This window comes from Trichechus manatus, unplaced genomic scaffold (assembly GCF_000243295.1).
Source record: "Trichechus manatus latirostris isolate Lorelei unplaced genomic scaffold, TriManLat1.0 scaffold00009, whole genome shotgun sequence".
NCBI lineage: Eukaryota > Metazoa > Chordata > Mammalia > Sirenia > Trichechidae > Trichechus > Trichechus manatus.
Window position 1 is genome coordinate 19704129 of NW_004443945.1, and position 20714 is coordinate 19724842.

At 37.3% G+C, this 20714-nt stretch overlaps 1 protein-coding gene across 1 annotated transcript in view; it reads left to right on the plus strand.

Moving 5' to 3' along the window:
• Positions 1-20714, plus strand: part of STK3 (serine/threonine kinase 3) — a 295337-nt gene that overhangs the window by 206459 nt on the left and 68164 nt on the right. The window contains exons 9-10 of the mRNA XM_023725914.1: positions 762-954; positions 19315-19490. Coding sequence (XP_023581682.1) covers positions 762-954; positions 19315-19490 — 369 coding nt within the window. The remainder of the gene's footprint in view (positions 1-761; positions 955-19314; positions 19491-20714) is intronic.

The window sequence follows — 20714 nt, forward strand, 5'->3', positions numbered from 1 at the left end:
CTCTATGATGTTAATGAGGGAGGATGGGTGGCAGTTGTGTTAGTAAGGCAGGACCTGATCTACAAGACTGGATTGTGTCCTGAGGCAATCTCTTGCGATATAAAAGACAGAAGTGAGCAGTGAGACAGGGGGACCTCATACCATCAAGAAAGCAGTACCAGGAGCAGAGCGCGTCCTTTGGACGGGTCCCTGTGCCGAGAAGCTCCTAGTCCAGGGGAACACTGATGAGAAGGCTGACAGAGAGAGAAAGACTTCCCCTGGAGCTGACACCCTGAATTTGGATTTTTAGCGTACTTTGACTGTGAGGAAGTAAACTTGTCTTCGTTAAAACCATCCACTTGCGGTATTTCTGTTATAGCAGCACTAGATGGCTAAGACATGCCTGTTACAATACCAAGTGCCAACATATTCTATCTTTAATGTGCTCTCTTTTGTATGCTTAATTATTTTGTTTGTCACCATATTCTTTGAGACACATTTATTGATAATTTATCTGTCTTAATCCTTACTTTATAAGCAACTAGCAGCCTTCTGTTTTACCAGTTTCTGTTGCTTGAGCTTTAGTTACCGAAATTTTAGGTTATTTTGGATAATTTTGGCTCTTATGATAATATTTGTGTGTGTGTTTTTATATTAAAATTTGTGGTAGTAATAATAGTATTTTTTATTATTAAAAGTATAATCTACTGCTACTATTGTTAAGAATTAAGAAATCCAGCTGTCTTAGGAAGATCTTATTTCATTGCCATATTTTCTTGCAGGATGAAGATGAGCTGGATTCCCACACCATGGTGAAGACTAGTTCGGAAAGCGTGGGCACGATGCGGGCCACAAGCACGATGAGTGAAGGGGCCCAGACCATGATTGAACATAATAGCACGATGTTAGAATCAGACTTGGGCACCATGGTTATAAACAGTGAGGATGAGGAAGAGGAAGATGGAACGATGAAAAGTATGTAGCTTTTATTCCATTGAATATTAGTTTTCTATTTTGAAAATATACTTTGTCATGGATTGAATTATGTCCCCAAAAAAATGTGTGTATCAATTTGGCTGAGCCATGATTCCTGGTATTGTGTGATTTTCTTATATGTTGTAAATCCTGCCTCTGTGATGTTAATGAGGAAGGATAGGTGGCAGTAGTGTTAGTAAGGCAGGACTCAGTCTACAAGATTCGGTTGTGTCCTGAGGCAATCCTTTGAGATATAAAAGAGAGAAGAGAGCAGAGAGACAGGGGGACCTCACACCACTAAGAAAGCAGTGCCAGGAGCAGAGCGTGCCCTTTGGACCCGGGGTCCCTGTGCGTAGAAGCTCCCAGTCCGGGGCAACATTGATGGGAAAGCTGAGAGAGAGAGAAAGCCTTCCCCTGGAGCTGACGCCCTGAATTTGGACTTTTAGCCTATTTTACTGTGAAGAAATAAATTTCTCTTTGTTAAAGCCATCCATTTGTGGTATTTCTGTTGTAGCAGCACTAGATAACTAAGACATAGTTCTACAGAAAACAGGATAGTTCTGTGCTACTTTTTGTAGCCAACTGTGGAAGATTTTGTTTCTTGGCTTTATTTAACAGAAAAAAAATATATGACAGAAATAAACTTTTTAAAAATATTTTAATACAGCAGAAAGGAACAAATCTTTAACTTAGAGTTACAGAACTTTTTTTTTCTGTTGAAGGCCTGTAATCCATAATTTAATTTGTAAAGTATTTTAGAGAGAAAAAAATAGTGTCCTAATGTTTACTTTTCCAATTAAAAAAGTGAACCTAAAGTTCTCTTCCAATAAATACAACATATTATTATTTCATATTGTCTAAATTATTGGTTAAGCCCCACTGACAGAGGGGTACAAGCAAAAGGAAGAAATAAGGGCTGTGGGAGGAAAAGAAGAAACACTTGAAAGAAGGATGAAGACACAGGGATGCTCATACAGAAAGTTCTGTTCAGTGCTTATTTACCACTGCTTACCGTGTGTAAGGCACTGTGCCAGGGGTGCTGCAAGGGTTAAATTGATGATTAAGACATGCTCTCTGAACTCCATTGCTTACAGAATGATGAAGATAGGGAGACTTTCATAGACTAGCATTTCTTTTTTTGAATAACTTTTTAAGATATTAAAATTAGCAGCGTACAATGCTGTGATTTCACAAATGGATTAATTATCACCTTGATACCTACTGTCTTTTCTCTTGCCTCTACCACCCCAGTGGTTTGTGGTTAATGTCAAAGTCTAAGCACTAGGCTGTTTTCTACTGCATAGTACTGCTTCTAAATGGCACAAAAGCAGTAATGTGTAACTTCTGCCATTGTAGAGCCTAGAAGGTTGTAAGTATTCAAATGATTTTCTGGTACTGTAAAGTGAGTATAGGCATTTCTATTTTCTTGTTGCCTATTCCTTTCTTTTTGCCACTCCCCCTGTGTTGCTGTTCCCCCGATAGACTACTTGATAAGCAGTGTCCTACCTCATAGTTTCAAGTCACTTGGCTCTGCGGCTGCTTTCTTCACATGTCCTAGTTTATATAGCTCATTATGGTTGTATAGTTTGAAAAGGGAGGGTCAAGAAGCACAAAATGCAAACAGATTGCTATGAGGTTAATCCTAGAGGAGTTATGAATTTTTCTATGTCCCATCAATGATGGGTCTCCTGAACCTTTGCCCTGGACAGCCCCAGTCTTGGATTTCCTGAAATTCTTAACTGGGCTTTTGACTAGAATAGGCTTCTGCATCCATAACAAGCCCTACCCAACTGCATAAGATGGTCTTGTGGCCTCCAAAGCCAGCCAGTATTAGGGTACAAATCAGGAGCCCTGGTTGCTCAGTGGTTAAGAGCTTGGCTGCTAACCAAAAGGTCAGCAGTTCAAATCTACCAGCTGCTCCTTGGAACCCTATGGGGCAATTCTACTCAGTCCTATAGGATCTCTGTGAGCGGGAATCGACTCGACAGCAACGGGTTTTTTTGGTTTTGGGTAGATAAAAAAGACCCCATGATAAGACAGTTTACAACTCATTTCCCATCAGCATGTAGTATCTTTTTTTCACAAGCAGATACAATTCTTTTAGTCAAGCTTTATGATTCTAAGCAGACCAGTTAGAAGATCATTGAGTGCTTTGTTATATTGGTAGTGAGCTCCCTACAAAGCTATATAAGCAACTTTTTCCATGCAGTCATATAGTTGAACATCAGCATATACAATAGTGGTTTTAAAAAATGAGTCCATAAAAGAACATTATAGTATAATTCATGCTAGATTGTTATATTTCAAGGAAGAGGGAGGTGATAATTTATCAGACATCATACTTAAAAATTGTAGTGTAGATGTCCACCTATTTTGTGTAGTAAATTTTAGCTTTGACAACAGAGAAATCATTCAATGTATGTTAAAATTTTGTGTCCTAAGTATGATTTCTTTCTGGTCACAGATTTTCTTGAAAGCTCATTTTTAAGTTGAGCAGATAGTGGTTTATATAGTTGCAGCTGTTTTATGTGCTTCATCAAATTTTAAGTCCCATGAGCCAACTTTCCATTTATTTTAAGTTACTGCAATTTAGACATCACCCTTCAATGTTCCAAAAAAATCTATTCATGTGATATTAGTGTAACCCCCAGGGATTGTCATATAGTGGTTGTAAAGAATGTGAAGAAGTTACTGCGGAATGACTTGCTTTTCCTGAAACCACATAATTATTTTTGGTTTTATTTTTCTTCATGATCTAAATCTTCTTTAAAACTTCTTAGATTCGTTGATTTAAGCTCTCAGTTTATGTCTCATCAGTCAAAGCCTCATTTGCTAATGTGTCTTAGCATTTTTGCTGCCTAAAAATATGATACCAATTTATTATTTTTGGTTTTCTGCAGTCTCTACAATGTCACAATGTGTGCTGAAGAATCTGATTTTCATCTCTTGCTCCATTGGCGTTTCAAATGAAATGCCTGATTTAACATTCTTGTCAGTTTAAATTATGTTTAACTTTTCTCTTTTATATCCACGAGGCTAGAAATTACAGACCTGTTTTCCTTACCTGTGAAACTTGATGTGATCTGACTACAGAAAGCAAAATTATTAAAAATTCTTTTGAAGTAGAGAAAAGTGGCAAAATATATTTTAAAATTTGATGTTTAAAAAAGGAAAAAATGGCCATGGGCTCTGAGAGTATGTCCCAAAGAAGAACTTTCAAAACCTGTTTTTATCAGTGAAGGTATTACTTTCACCCTCCCCCTCGCATTCTTCCCACTCAGATATCTCTGGGACCTCCTCATTACCTATGCAATGTTCAGGCCTCAGCTTGGTAGCCAAGGTCTTTTACAATCGGGCACCAGCCAATATTTACACATGTATTTCTACTTCTCCCTTATGTATTATGCTTATATGTATATATTATGCTTATGTATTATTATTATCCAGATTGGTCCATGCCAGTTGGAATTATGAATGGTTGACAATGGCTGTAAGTAGGCTGGTTGTAAGGAAATCAACATTTGGGACTTTTTATCTTGAAGGAGTAGATTAGGACCAGGTCAAGAATCTATTGCCATCAAACTGATGAGGTGGTGGGGATTATTTCATTTTGGGTGACTCTAGGAGAGCAGTTGCTTCAGCAAATAGAATACTGGGGGGCCTTTTACCTTATTCAGCTCAGATCTGCTCTTAGAGAACTGGAACCAGATTGGTAGAGGTAGTGCCCTGGGGGGAAACTTTGTCTATGTGGTATCTAAGGAAGCACTATACACCCCAGCCTGGTTATTTAATTTGTGTGTGTGTGTTTTATTTCTCCAAATAGATTGTGAGGTTTGTCCTGGTAAGAATGCTGTGTCAATCCCCTGTGCCACGTAATAGTAAATATTCTTGGAATATTGTTTCATGAATGAATACTAATTACAGTATAGTCAGAGTTAATTTTTTTTTAAGTATTGACTTGTAGGATGAAGGATGCATAGGTCTGAGAGCTAAGAGAACTCTCAGGTAAATTCCTGCCTTTATAAAAGTAAGCTATTACTTGGCAACATACTTCTTTCTTTTCAGATATTCTACTGTCCCTGTCTTTTATCTCACAGAGCGGACCATTTGAAAATGTGTTTCTTAAGCTACCGATTCCAGTGAGATTCTCTGATAAATATAAATAAATAGGTAGATAAAATACCAAAATGAAAAGTATTTGGGAAATGCATATTTATCCTGGAGATAAATTATTGAAGAACTGTAATGTACATTTAATAATGTTAATACTTACGAAATGCTCTGAAAATACTGTTGGAAGGAAACCTGCTTAAAAGTACATTACCCAGGCTTTCCTTAACTTACTTGACCTTGAGAAGCTTTTAATGAGGAGCATATCAGCTATTAACATCTTATGTAATTAGTGTCTAAGAAACATGTTTTGGGAAATGCTGTCACGGGAACCGTCTAGTGGCTTGGCACATCTGCTTTCTTTTTATTAGCACACCTACCCTTGATTTCCCTATAGCTTAAAGACCTTGTTTCATCACTTCAGCCACTCTCTTATTAATCTTCTCAACTCCTCTGCCCTACTGCCTTGCTTTTCTACCCCTTCTGGCAAAACTCTGTAACAGTGGATTAATCTATTTGCCCATCTTTTCTGCAGCACCCTGGCTGGTGAGTGCTGCTAGAGAAATCTCACATATGCACAGATGAGGGCCTTCAGCCCCAGTACCTTCTTATTGGACCGTGTTTCTCAGCTCAGCCTTTTCTCATTCTACAAATGGCTATTTTAGACCTTCACTAAATCTTCTCCTGCCACCTCCCCTCTCAGTTTCAGTAGATAACCTTGCTTTCTACTTCATAGGGAAAAAAAGAAAAATGATTACATGAGAACCTCGAGCAGCTGTGTAGGTGTTTAAACATGAGCTTTGGAATTAGACAAATTAGAGTCATCCGTAACCTCTCCTTTCCATCACCCTCTCATTGAATTAACATCAAGTCTCATCAGTTCTTCCTCTAAATATCTCTGCCTCCTCCATCTCTGCTTGTACTTCCCTGGCTCAGGTCTGCATAGTCTTTCACTTATAAGGCCTCCTAACTGATCCCCTGCCTCCAGTCTTTATCCCCTACCCCCCATACAAATCTCATCATATCTCTCTCCAGCTTATGGTCCCCCAGATGACTCCCCATGGCTCTTAGGTAAAGCCTAACATGGATTAAAAGGCAGCATATACTTATCAATAAGAGGGATTTCAATGGCCGAGATGAGGAAATAGTAAGGGAGCACCCAGCTGATCTGGTATTTCATGACTAAGAGTATGATTCATAATGTATGTTGAGATCACTTGCAGGTGAGAGAATAATATTTCACTATTTGTGAAATTTGATGTCCAATTGAGAAAATGGAGAAAGTGCCATGGAAGCATGAAACAGTAAATTAAAAAAAATTTTTTTTAAAGTTTATTTTAAGAAAGGGGAAAAAGTGAATTTCTTAGATTATAGGTATCATTAATTGAGGGCCTACTATGGGCCAGACATTGTACTCAGGATGTTATCTCATTTAGTCCTCACAAAGACCCTGTAAAATAGCATTTTCATTACCATTTACCACTAAAGAAACAGATTTGGGAATGTTAAGTGACTTGTCCAAGATTGCATAGCAGTAAGTGGTGGAACTAGTATACAGGCCCAGGTTTCACCCCCAAATCATGCTCTCGGGCTAGTGAGCTTGGTGTCCTTGGGCAGGATTCTAGAACATCTGTGAACCCTTTAGCAAAGGAGACCAACATCATTATTAAGTCAGTATGGGTTCACTGGGAGAAAAATCGTAACAGAATAATATAATTTTCCTTTTTTGACACTGTCACTGAACTTCTAGATCACAGAAAATGCAGAGTTTGAATATCGTGTCAGGATTTTGGAAAAGTGTTTGAGAAAGTCTTTAATGATATCCTGTGCACACTATGTAGTGTGACCTAGCTGATGGCCCTTTAATGAGGTTTGAACAGTTCTACCCAAATGTATTTGTATTGGTCAGAGTTCAGTGGAGGAAACAAAAACTACTCTTAAGTATTTAAGCATAAAGTCAGAAATGTGGATGTTAACAAAGTCAGTGGAAAGGCTGGAGAAGGCTGTGTAGGCTGTGCATCCAGGAATGACTCCCACAACACCACAAAAGTGACCCTATATGGAACTGTTTCTACTGTCGTAGTCAGTAAGGCAGAAGCTGACATTGGCACTGTTGAGTTCAGTGTTGTTGTGTTCCGTCAAGTTGATTCCAGCTCATAGCAACCCTATATTGAGTTCAATAATACACAATTATTAATTACTGTGTGAGATCAATTCCCAGTACCATTCAGGGATTAGAAAGCTACCATTACTACTGTAACCACTCCTCAGCACCTGTGAAGCTGGTGACTGGATGCTGGAATGCTGCTGTGAAAATCCCATGCCTCCATGACTGTGCTTGCCAGAAGGAAATAACTCAAATAGCAGGCACATGGCCTCTCTGCCTCATTTCTTCCTTTTCAGGGCGTGAAAGAGTGCACTTATCCAGAACCCTAGTTGCAAGGGGTTCTGGGAAATGCAGTATTTAGCTTTCCAGCCTCTATACAAAGCAGGCTCACCAGAAGCAGGTTGCAGTGGTTGCTAAGTTTTAATCAGCACAGTGTTAAATAATGAATGATTGTCAACCAGGAGATTTCTCATTGTGTGTTCTAGGGCCTAGCCTCAACCCTGGCTAACTCAACATTTTCCATATGGCAAATGACATGAAGTGGAGCAAAATAAAAACACATTCTAAGACAGAATCAGGATTTTAAGAGATCTCCACAGTTGGGAGCAGTGGGCTTAATTTACAAGCTAAACCCTACCATTGGGTCCAAATAAGTAAACTTACAAGTGTAGCTCTTCAGATGCTGATCAGTAGCCCTTGAGGTGATTCTGCAGACCAGAGCAGGGTCTGGGTTTCTCTATTTAAAAAGTAAACAATAAACACATAAAGCTCTACAAATGCTTCTGAGGTACAGCTAGGACTGATAACCACTTTTTAGGACAAGGAAATAAGCGGATTTACTCTCTTAGTACCCAGAACTCATCTGGAGTATTGTGTTTAGAACTCATTTGGAGGATTTAAGACAGATGGAGATAAACTGGAGTAGAGTCAGTGGAGAGGAGGCAGGATGAGGAAGTAAGTGGAAACCGTGTTATATTAAGAATGAGTGGTGGAGTAACTGGTCATGTTTAAGGCTTTATTTGATTTATTTATGTTAACCTTTCATAGCTCATTTTATCAGTTATTACATACTGGCTCAAGTAGTTTGATTAAATACGTATTTTTTAAGTTTCTTCTTTTTATATGCCTGTAATACATCGTGATTTTTAAAGTATATATCAGTTTGTTACTTCATTTTGTACAATACATGTATGCAGTTTCACTTAATTAGTAAGAGAAAGCAAATGAGGTTGTGCTTTGTATTTTTAGGAGTTTATCCTAGAAACAGATACTAGATTGATTTAAAAAGTAGTAGGAGAAATACCAAGAAGGGGGGACTGGCCAGCGTGTATTCTCACTCCCTAGTTCATCTAGTGTCCCTAGACAAGATTTTAAGTGTGAGACAATTTGTTCTGAGCGTCCACTTCATGTCCTATCCTCTGCTTAGAAACATCTTCTCCTCTCCTAGCTCCGGTTCAGATCCTTTCCTTCCTTTTTCTCAAAGCCCACTGCAGAAAAGGATCAGGTATTTTTTCTCACCAAGGTGCAAAATGCCCAGTAATGCTTAATGTTCATGAAATATTTACATTTTTTTTCCCAAAATTACAGAGCCTTGAACCAAAGGAGGAGCCCGGGTGGCTCAGTGGTTAAGAGCTTGGCTGCTAACCAAAAGGCTGCCAATTTGAATCCACCAGCCGCTCCCTGAAAACCCTATGGGGCAGTTCTGCTCTGTCCTATAGGGTCAGTATGAGTTGGAATCGACTCGACGGCAATGAGTTTGTTTGTTTTTTGGTTTTGAACCAAAGGATTAATCACTAAGGATGGAATTTCATGTCAAGGAACAATTAACAAGGGTAGGAGAGTATGTAGAGGGATCACTTTCCCACTTCTCCAGAGATTTCACTATTCTTTCATGAAAAACTTGTATGCGCTTCTTTTAATCTTGCCCACAGTATGCAATAAAGATGACAACAGTAATCTACAGGTCCCTCTTATAGTTGGGTACAAATAGCCATAGTACTTCTGGGCAATTAGAAACTCTTTTTTTTTCATCCACTGAAATACTAGGTATCCAGCTAAGGTGTGGCTACAGTGGTTTGGAGTTACCTGTAGTTACTGAGTATGGTCTCCTCTTACATGTGGTCTTGGTGTTTAACGAAGTGTGACCCAGATTGGACCTGCTGATTATAGGTATAGGTGTTTTGGTTGTAGGCTATCTCTTTAACTAGCACAAAGCATAGACAAACATGTAAATATTGGTCTTTGCACAAATGAGAATTTCTTTCTAGTAGATGACTCCAAAGAAATGGTTTCCACAGATACACATAGTGGCTATTACAGTGTCCGTTACTCTCACAGGAAGTCATTGCTTTTATTTAACTAAAATCCTCAAGCTTCACTTTGTCTGCTTCCTTTTATTCTGCCCTCACTGCAGATGGAAAACAGCTGGTCACTATTTTCCATGCAAGAACCCTTCATATATACTTGGGTACTTACTAAATTGTTCCTCAGACTTCTCTTTTCCTAGCTGAACAATTTCAGTCCCCTTAACCTTTGTGCTGGTATTATTTTCTAAGCTTTTAATCTTTTTTATGAATAGCCTCTGGACCTTCCCCACGTTGTCTGTATCCTCCTGTGTTTTAAAATATATTCTGATGAAATTATGAAAAAGCTCAATGTCAGTAGCTTCTGGATTAACATCCTGATTTTCATATGCAGTCACTATACTCTTGGCAACAAATTATAAGGCAAATTTCCAAGATCATTAATCAGATGGAACACCCACATCTTAAAATATGTTTGGAAGAACAAATTAGGTTAATAGTGTAAATCCCTTTGATGTTGAAATGTATTATGCTGAAGTTACGATTTATTATTATTTCATTCTCTACACTTGAGTATCTTTGTCGTAATCATTCCAAGAAACTAAAAATTAAGCAAATTACATTTTAAGTGTTTTAAAAATTATTTTTTATATTTAAATTTCCATGAAGACTTCACCTGTTTAGAAGATATGTGCAAATTAAGAAAGTTAATGAATAATTATGAGTGGACTTCAGTCTCAGTCATCTGGTGCTGCTCCAACAGAAATACCACAAGTGGATGGCTTTACAAAGAGAAGTTTATTCTCTCACAGTCCAGTAGGCTACAAGTCCAAATTCAGGGCATCAGCTCCAGGGGAACGCTTTCTCCATCGGCTCTGGAGGAAAGTCCATGTCATCAGTCTTCCTTTGGTCTGGGAGCTTCTCTGCGCAGGAACCTCAGGTCCAAAGGACACGCACAGCTCCCAGCACTGCTTTCTTGGTGGTATGAGGTTCCCATGTGTCTCTGCTCGCTTCTCTCTTTTATATCTCAAAAGAGATTGCATTAAGACACTAATCTTGTCAACCTCATCGGTATAACCTCATCACAGTGATAGAATTTACAACACATGAGATCACGTATAATCTCATCATAGTGGTAGAGTTTACAATACATAAGGAAATCACATCAGATAACACAGTCATACAATACTAGGAATCATGACCCAGCTAAGTTGCTACACACATTTTTGGGGGGACACAATTCAATCCATGACAACTTCTAAAGGTATTATTTCCACACAAATTACTTTCCTTGAATATGTTTTGGAGGGCACATGAAGGAGAGGGAAAACAGCCTTTTTCTTTAAAAATTCACACCCATAAAGGCAATGAGTGGTAATTTTATTCTTTTTCGCTAATGGGTTTTTAGTTCCACAAGCAAGTAGTTGAAAGAATTGGGGCCAAAATTGAGGAACTAGGTAAATTTGAACTTTAAACTCATTATTAAAATGAAATATTTTTTTATAAGCTAGGGTCATTATTCAGCTGCAACTGGAGAAATTGATGTCAATTTTATGTGATTATTCTTTCTGTGTTTAAAAAAAGTATTTGCCATAGCAGCCACAATCATGTATGACAGTGGTTACTATCTTGAGATTTCCTGCTTTACTCTTTTGTTGAAGAGCACAGTATTTCTGTTTCTTTCTTTTTTTTTTTTTTAAATAAATCAGAAACATAGTCCTCTCTGTCCCACTGCTATGAACATGCATCTCCCTGGAGACTCAACTGCAGTGTGGGCATGTGTTTCATATTGTGTTAGTTAAACATCACTGGGCAATTACGGTTGCCCCCTCACATTAACTCTTAAAGCAAACCTAACCTGTCTTCCTCAGAAATTAAAAAAAATTTTTTGAACTTTTTTTTTATGTATAACAAAGATAAAATATAAATGTTAACACTAGGTTTTAAACTAAGCAATGGAAAATATTTAGAAGTACAAGTATACAACATTTGAATAAAAATTATGTGTAAGAATAACTTGGTTAAAAATATCTTGTTAGAAAGTCATTTGAAAAGAAAAATATAATGGAATAGACTGTCTTCTTTCATTTAAGTTGATTTTTTAAACTTTTTTGAACTCTCTAAGAATGTTTGTTTCCAATTTAGGAATGAATCATTTTCCAAAATTTTGAGTGTGGAACCCAAAAGGCATTTTACCATAGGTTTTTTAGGTCAGTCTGTAAAAGGCCCTTAAACGATAATGTATCTGAAATATAATGATAATTATACCACTGTGTATAATAGTGTGTTTGAAGTTTCAAATTGGGATGTCCCTGCAGTAAAATTGAAGATTACTGCTTCCTCTACCTCTTTCCACGTCCTTCACTTGGGAATAGTAATATATCAGTTAGGTACTGAAATTGATGGTATATACTGGAAAATGTGAAGAATAGCGGCTTAAACAAAATAGGATTAATTGTTTTTCTCTCTTAACAAGAAACCCAGTGGCAGTGTCTTATACTGGGAGTGATTTCATGATGTTATCAGAGATCCTTTTGGTGGTGCCATCTTTAGAGTTACTTTTGTCCTTCTGCTTGCAAAATGACTGATGTATCTCCAGCCATCAGGTCTGCATTCCAGGCAGAAAGAAAGAGTGAGAGGAAACAGACGGGGTGATCCCTATATCAAGAAAACAGAGCTTTCCTAGAAACCCTCATCTCATGTGTCATTGGCCAAAATTGTGTGTTATGGCCACTCCTACCCATGAGAGGCACCTTGCCACCCCTAAAGAAGGAAGGTGCTATGGATGTTAGGTAGGCAACTTGTTTACTTTCAGACACTAGGACACTAGTGGTGTCTCCTGTGGCCTGGGATAGAAGCTTCTGATTAGGATGGAGTTAGGAGCAAGCAAAGGACTGTTGAGGGTGGAAGAGTGAATTCCTGGCATAGACCTGTAGACCAATTTCTTAGAGATTTCTTTAGCCAATTCCAGGATTGGTCCGCCTCCTCTCTTTCTATTGCCATTACTTATTTCTGCTTGGTCTGGGCTTTTTCTTCTCTCTGAGTCATTGCAGAAAAGAATACCTTCTTGTCTTTTAGCCTTTTCCTTACACTCTGTATCACTAAAGGAAGTCCCCAACCCATGTTTTTGTTGTGAAGGTTTTTATAAATAGATTAAAGTTTTCTCCACTTTTTTCTCTGTAGGGAAAAGGCATCTTTTGAGAGTTTATTTTTCTCCTTCTCGTTCCCAGTGCATGCTGTTCTTAATATGTAGCCATATTAGAGTAGCTGCTTTATAAATGTTAGTTTCCAGTAGGAATAAATTAATCTTCCATTTACTCCTAGAGTGCTTTTGGTGAATTATCTTAGATCCAAAGCTGTGAACTAGTAGTTTTTTATATATCTTGACTGTTTAATTACAGCAGTAAGGTATTGGTAAAAATTCTGGGATAAAGAGTTCCATACTGCGTAGTTGAGGAGAAAACAGGACTGTGGCTGAGTCTCTGCAGTGAGGCCAGTGCTGGATGGAAGGAGAAGTAATAAGAGTCACGTAGGCCTGGCCTGGTGTAAAAGGAGGAGGACTTGGGGAGGTGCAGTGGTCAGGGTTTTGGTTCCTTGGGAATGCTATTTTATTTTCTTCAGTGGATTAACCAGTTGTCCTCATGTCAACTCTGACTCACTGAATTTCCATGGGGGTCAGGGTAGAAGTGTGCTTCATAGGGTTTTCCATGGCTCATTTTTGGGAAGTAGATGGCTGTGCCTTTCTTATGAGGCACCTCTGGGTAGACTCAAACTTCCAACCTTTTGGTTAGCAACTGGATTAGTAGTGCCATAATTTTTTTTTAACCAAAAGACCAAAATATTACTAAATTTACCTTTTAAAGGATGTTATCTGGAAATTTGCTTCTATGAAGCTCCTTTTTTATATGTTTGCCAAATACAGTTGATAATGGTCATCTTTCATGGGTTTCTTATTTTCCAAGAGTTAGTTCCCAGTCACAAGTAAATGTGAAATCTGATAACAAATTACTTTTCCCTTAAAAAAATGAATGTTCAGCAAAGGATTTCTTTTAAGAGATTCTTTCTCTCTCTCCTCGTACTTCTGTCCTTATGTTTTGATTTACTCAAATATTTTATAGAAAATATGTGTAAGTTGAGCTGTGCTTGTAATGTTTTATTTATTCTCCTAAAAGGGGCAGAGGTGGAGAATAATTGAAGTTAAATTCCTGGACTCTATATCAGAATAAGAGGTTGCTGTAGGAACCAAATCTTGAATCTGAAGATAGAGAAGAATGTCTTATAATGACAAAATCCAGAGAAGAATAAAAGGGCCTTAAAATCTGTTGAAAATGTTAATGGAATGTTTGTGTCCAGTCCAAGTGTCAGTAATGTAACCTTGTCAAATTAACCAATTTCTTTTTTTTTTTTTTTTTTTTTACTATAGGGGAGAAAGTTAAACTAAAACGATAAAAATAAAATCCTTATTTAAACATATTTATTGATCATTAAAATATTACACATTCTCTCCTGTGTATTTTGTTCATTTTAAAGTCATTTCTGACAGGGAAGCTAAAGATACTTTTAGCTGTTACCTTGATGAACTGTCCCTAAAGAGTTCCTTTTTCATGGCTTTGTATGTGGAATCTGAGGGTGTTCTAAGTTCTGAATGTTTGCTAAAAATAGTGGTGTTTTATACTGTCCTAATTTTGATGGAATGTCTCAGTATCTTTTCAATGGGTAGCATTTGAGTCCCAGATGTCATGTCATACTTATTTTCAAGCCCGATCAGCTCTAGCTGGAGGGAGAGTCCTTAGATAAATAGTCGTGTTGAGAGTCTTCTGTTTTTCCACTAATACATGCATATTCTGAATATCAGATTCATTCTAACTCAACTGAGACATAATCATTCTCCTTAATTGTAGAAGTCATAATACTTTCTCAAATTTATTATCACCAATACACAGTTGCTAGTAGTGAAATACTAATAGCCTTTACTAATTCAAAAATAATACTGATAGAAAACTGCATGCCATCTTATCGTTCCTCCCCCATGACTATCAATAGCGATCATCTGGATTGCTGTTGTTGTTAGGTGCCATTGAGGCAGCTTTGACTCATAGCGACCGTATGTACAACAGAACGAAACACTGCCTAGTTCTGCGCCATCCTCATGATCGTTGTTATGCTTGATCCCATTGTTGCAGCCACTGTGTCAGTCTATCTTGTTGAGGGTCGTCGTCTTTTTCGCTGACCCTCCACTTTACCAAGCATGATGTCCTTCTCCAGGGACTGGTCCCTCCTGATAGCATGTCCAAAGTATGTGAGATGAAGTCTCATCATCCTGGCTTCCAAGGAGCATTCTGGCTGTACTTCTTCCAAGACAGATTTGTTCATTCTTTTGGCAGTCCATGGGGTGTTCAGTATTCTTCGCCAACACCACAGCTCAAAGGCGTCAACTCTTCTTCAGCCTTCCTTATTCATTGTCCAGCTTTTGCATGCATATGAGGCGATTGAACACGCCGTGGCTTGGGTCAGGCACACCTTAATCCTTAAAGTGACACCTTTGCTTTTGAACATGTTAAAGAGGTCTTTTGCAGCAGGATAGAAAGTCAGAAACATTCATTGATGGTCATAGTTATCTTATTTGCAAAATTATTTAGGTAAAGGATTTGGGTTCCTGCATTTAGGGAACTTAAAATTTAACAAAAGGTAACAGACAAAACATATTTAGAAGAAATAATTCATAGACTGAAAAATAAAAAGCATGTCATTTTTATTTATAATTATATTATTTCCATCTTTACATTGTGTAGTAATGATTCAGTGGATCAGAGATTAGGCTTAGCCATCAAAACACCCATAAGAAAATGAAAAAGACCTCTGAGTAGGTATTTTTTAAAATAACAAAAATTAGAACACTTGCAAATAAGGACCTGCACCTGTATAAAGAAAAACCTGATGAACATAAAAATAATGGTTGATGTGAAAACGGATAATATAGATGAAGTGAATAAAAAACTTTGTTTTGGTAAGTAAAACCTTGTCGTTTTAAGACAATGAGAATAAATTTTTTAAATGAACAAACGTTGCTGTTACCACTCCCTCGTATTCCCACCTAAACAAATTTGCCTAAACTCCAAAATTTACCAAACAAGACACACAGAGATCTAAAAGCTAGAGAAAGGAAAGGGGAGATAGGACACTTACCTGACAATTCCATATTCCTCACCCTTATAATGTCTCCACAGGAAAGTAAACAAGATGATGATGAGTCTAAAAAACATGTCGTATGAAGGGAACTGAGGATGGGCCTCACCTGAAAAACAGACAGCCAAGACAAGAGCCATTTTCTCTGTCTTCATATGTTTGAAGGGCTAGTTTATAAAAGAGTACTTTATTTGGAACACTCAGTGTAAATTCCAGAAGGACAGATTTCAAGCTCAGATTTGTTTTTAAAAAATTTTTTATTTATTTATGTTTTATAACTTAAGAGTTACTGTCTTAGGCTCGGTTCTGTAGAGGAGCAAAACCATTGAAGTGTATGTGTGTGTGTGTGTGTGTGTGTGTGTGTATGTATATATATACATATATATATAAACCAAACCCGTTGCCATGGAGCCTATTCCGACTCATAGCAGCCCTATAGAACGGAGTAGAACTGCCCTGTAGGGTATCCAAGGAGTGGCTGATGGATTCAAACTGCCGACTTTTTGGTTAGCAGCCGAGCTCTTAACCACTGTGCCACCAGGGCTCCAAATATATGTAGAGAGAGATTTCAAGAAAATGGCTCACACAGTTGTGGAGGCTGGCCAAGTCCCAAATCCATGGGTCAAGTGTTAGACTGGAAGCTTCTCCTGACTCACGTGGTTGCAGGGGTAAACTCATTGCCATCAAGTCAATTTTGACTCATAGCGACCTATAGGACAGAGTAGAACTGCCACTTAGGGTTTCCAAGGAGCAGCTGGTGGATTTGAACTACCGACCTTTTGGTTAGCAGCCAAACGCTTAACCGCTGCGCCACCAGTGCTCCTTGCAGGGGCTGATGAACCCAAAATCAGCAGGTCAGGTGTTAGACTGCTAGGTCATGGGGCTGTGGGAGTTGGTGAGTCCCCAAATCGGTAGGTCATGTGGCAGGCTCCTGGCTGACTTCCCAAGAACTGGAGGTCAAATAATGATGAGTCAGATGCAGGATAGAAAAAGAGGGCAAGCTTTGCCAGGATATCCATATTTATTGGATGCAGGCCATACCCCCCAGAAAACTCCCCTTACATGAGATCACAAAATGGTGGATAATTGCATAATACTGAGAATCATGGCCCACCCAAGTCGACACATAACATTAACCATCACAGTTACCCAGCAGGCTTGCTTGTAGGGAGGTATACTTCCCATCACAAGAAATTTTTAGAAATTTTTTATTTCAATTTTTTTTTTAATTGTACTTCAGGTGAAGGTTTATAGAGTAGATAGTTTCTCATTAAACAGTCAGTACACATATTGTTTTATGACATTGGTTAACAACTCCACGACGTCAACATTCTCCCTTCTTGACCTTTTTTCTTTTTTTTTTTGGTGAAAATACACAGTCAAAGATACACCATTTCAAAAACTTCTACATGGACAATTCAGTGACATTGATTATGTTCTCCTATTTGTGCTGCTATTCTCACTTTAGATGAAGGTTTACATAACAAAATAGTTTCTCATTAAACAGTATACATGTTGCCCTATGTCAGTGGTTAACAACCCCACTACATGTCAACACTGTCCTTACTCAACGTTGGGTTCCCTATCACCAGCCTTCCTGTCCCCTTCTGCCTTCTAGTCCTTGTCCTTGGACTGCTGTGCCTCATTGATCCTGTTTTATTTTATGGTGCTGTCCAGTCCCCGGCTGAATGGTGAACCTCGGAAGTGGCTTCACCACTGAGCTAGAAGGGTGTCTGGGGGCCATACTCTCAGGGTTTCTCCAGTCTCTTTCAAGCCAGTGAATCTGGTCTTTTTTGTGTGTCTTAGAATTTTTTCTGCATCCTTCTCCAGCTCTGTCCAGAACCCTCTGTTGTGATCCCAGTCAGAGCAGTCATTGGTGGTAGCCAGGCACCGTCTAGCTGTGCTGGACTCAGTCTGGTGGAGGCCTTGGTAGCTGTGGTCCATTAGTCCTTTGGACCTTTTCCTTCACAAGAAATTTTTAAGTGAACAATTGTTTGGAGAACTGTATAGGAAATGCCTTCTTGTCACTGATCAAGACTCTGCCAGTCAGATTAAAAATCTCGTTATTCCAAATGTTTATTTTCTACTTTAATTGTTCATTATTGTAATAACTTAAAGATCAACTTACCTATTTAAAGTGATTTAAAAAAATATACAAGTATATTATATATTACAAAAGTGTTTTCTTCCTGAATTAATAACTACCTTTGGCTTTTACTTATTCAGTGTCTTTTTTTCATTGTTTCCTACCTCTGTATGATATATTGCTACATACTGAAGATGGAAGGATGGATAAAACATGGGCCTTTCCTTGAGGAACACACAGTATAGTGGCAGAGAAGCAGAACCTTGAATATTCACCCCTATTGACAGCTCACTGTAGCAAATACTAAATGAGAGGCCTGTCATAGGTACTCTAGATCCATAGGCAGCCTAATTCTGCCTAGGGTAATCTGAGGAGGCTTCTCAGAGGAGGTGGTATTTGATCTGAATTTGCAGGAAATTTCATATGAAGAGAAGGACATAGAGTCATAAAGGTGTGAAACATCATGATACTTTTAGGGACCTGAAGGGAAATGGCAAGAGATGAAATTGTAAGCAGAGGCCAGATCCTCAACTGGTTCAGATGTGTTGTTCCTCCTGTGGAAGATGAGCTATTGAAAGGTTCTAAGCAGAAGAGTGATGCAGTCTGATTTGCGTTTAGAAAGGTTATTATGTTGACAGTGTGGAAACTAGAATTAAAATGGGTAGACTGGAAGCAAAGATCCCAGTTTGGAGACTGCTACAATGGCCTAGGCAAGAAATTATTAGAAACTAAACTACGATAGTGGCAGTGGATAGAGAAAAAGGGTTAGATTTAAACAACTGTGTTGAGAAGTAGAATTTAAAAACCCTAATGATCAGTTTGATATGATGGGAAAGGGAGGAGTCGATTAATTCTCAAGTTTATGACTGGGGATTGAGTAAATAGTGTTGACTTTGGCAGGGATAGGGCAGGTGTGAGGAGCAGCACGCTTAAAGGAAAGATCTTGAATTTAGCTTTGGAACTGATAAATTTGAGGTAACTCAAACTCACCTCAGATGAAGTGGTCTGATAGTAAGCAGTTGTAAAGTCAAATACAGAACTTAGGAGTGAGATATGGGCTGGAGACATAGAGTTGGGAGACACTGATGTAAACATGATAGATGAAGCTATGGGATTGGAGAGGAGATGGAATCAGACTATGAGGAACCAAAGAGATATAAGAGAAAGTTGGGAAAGCCATTATAATTTCTTGCAGCTGTTAGTGGTGCAGAATGACAATAACTATGCAGGCTCCTGTGTTTAAAAAAAGACTTAGGTTTTTAAATTTTACTTCTTTGACCAATTTCAAATGTATCTGAAATGATTTTTAATAAAATTATGATGAAGATTTTGCCAGAATTCTGAAATGTTTTGACAATCTAAGAATATTCTGGATTTTCGCCTATCATTAGTTGAATTTTTGTTTGGCCTGGATAATTTTTTGCTTCTCATTTTCATTTTATTTTACTTTGTTCTTCATAAAATTGACTATGTTGTCCTTGACTCTGACCAGTGCAAATTTATTATATTGCTCTAAGAAATCATACTTTAAGAGTTTATACCCTTCTTATGTTCTTTGTTTACATAAGGAAATGCAACCTCATCACAAGTACAAAGACCATCTTTCATGGACTACTTTGATAAACAGGACTTCAAAAACAAGAGTCATGAAAACTGTAATCAGAACATGCATGAACCATTCCCTATGTCCAAAAATGTTTTTCCTGATAACTGGAAAGTTCCTCAAGATGGAGACTATGATTTTGTAAGTACATTTTAATTCTCCCATTTATGTTTTATCCTTCTTTATTTTGGTGTCACATTGAGAAGCATAGTTCGTGTGTGTTTGTATAAAATTATAGACTGTATATTAATATTCAGTGTATAACCACATATGTGGGTAGGAGAATGGTGAAAATTGTAGCTTTCTTATAGAAATGTACTTGAAGAGACATGTAAATAATTGCTTTTATAGTTAAATAAATTATAGCCCAACTTTAGAGAAAAAGGGCTCTTTAAAACTAAAATGACAATTTGTTTTTAATAATGCAAGATATGAGATACTTCTGACAGTAGGCTTAGTTACCAAAATAAATGATGAGAAAGTATTTATGACATAGACTTTTAGAAATTTGCCTCAACTTTAAAAGTTAACTGAATTAGTTTCTACTTGAATAAGTGTTAATTCCACTTGGTTTGTCAGAAATAATAGTTTTATTTTATATCTAGTTACCATGTAAACTTCAGTTAAAACTGTGTTTAATAACCTAGTTTGTTGCATTTTCTCTTTATTCCTTCTTCCCTGCTCTTTATTATTTATTTCTTTTGAAGAATGTATAGAATACAAATGAATTTTTCTGGAGCAACTATTTCCGGAAGCTAAGAGGGTAAATTTTCAAAATAAGTTTTTTAATGGAGAAAAAAAATTTATAGAATAAATTTTGGCTTTAGCATGTTTTTAATGATAATGTTACTTCAGTATATTGTCCATTAATAACTATAGCCCTTTATAGCTATGTTTATTTACAAATACATTTATTCATAAGTATATAAAATTTTAGATGCTTGTATTACTTTATAATTTCTAAATAATCTTAAATCATTTTTCTTAGACAACATGCCTCTAAGTGCTTTCAGATTATAAATATTTTTAATTTTAAGTACTTTTCTCCTTAATACTGAGATTATTTGAGTTTTTAAATAATCAGATAATTAAGTTTCAAAATATATCCATAATAAATTCAGTATTAATTGCTAGCAAAAATTAGCAGTGCAGTAGACAGGTTAGCCTGAAAACATCTGTTGTATCTGCTCATTGTTTTTTCACTTTTGAAGTTAGAAACTAAAAATGTAAAATCTGTATATCTATATAGTACTAGTAAAATTTCATTTTAAGCTACATACTTTAACTTTTTTTTTCATTAGTTAGATTGCTGACTCTCAGGCTTTAAATCATTCATGAACATGATAAATAATGCAGAGTATTTAG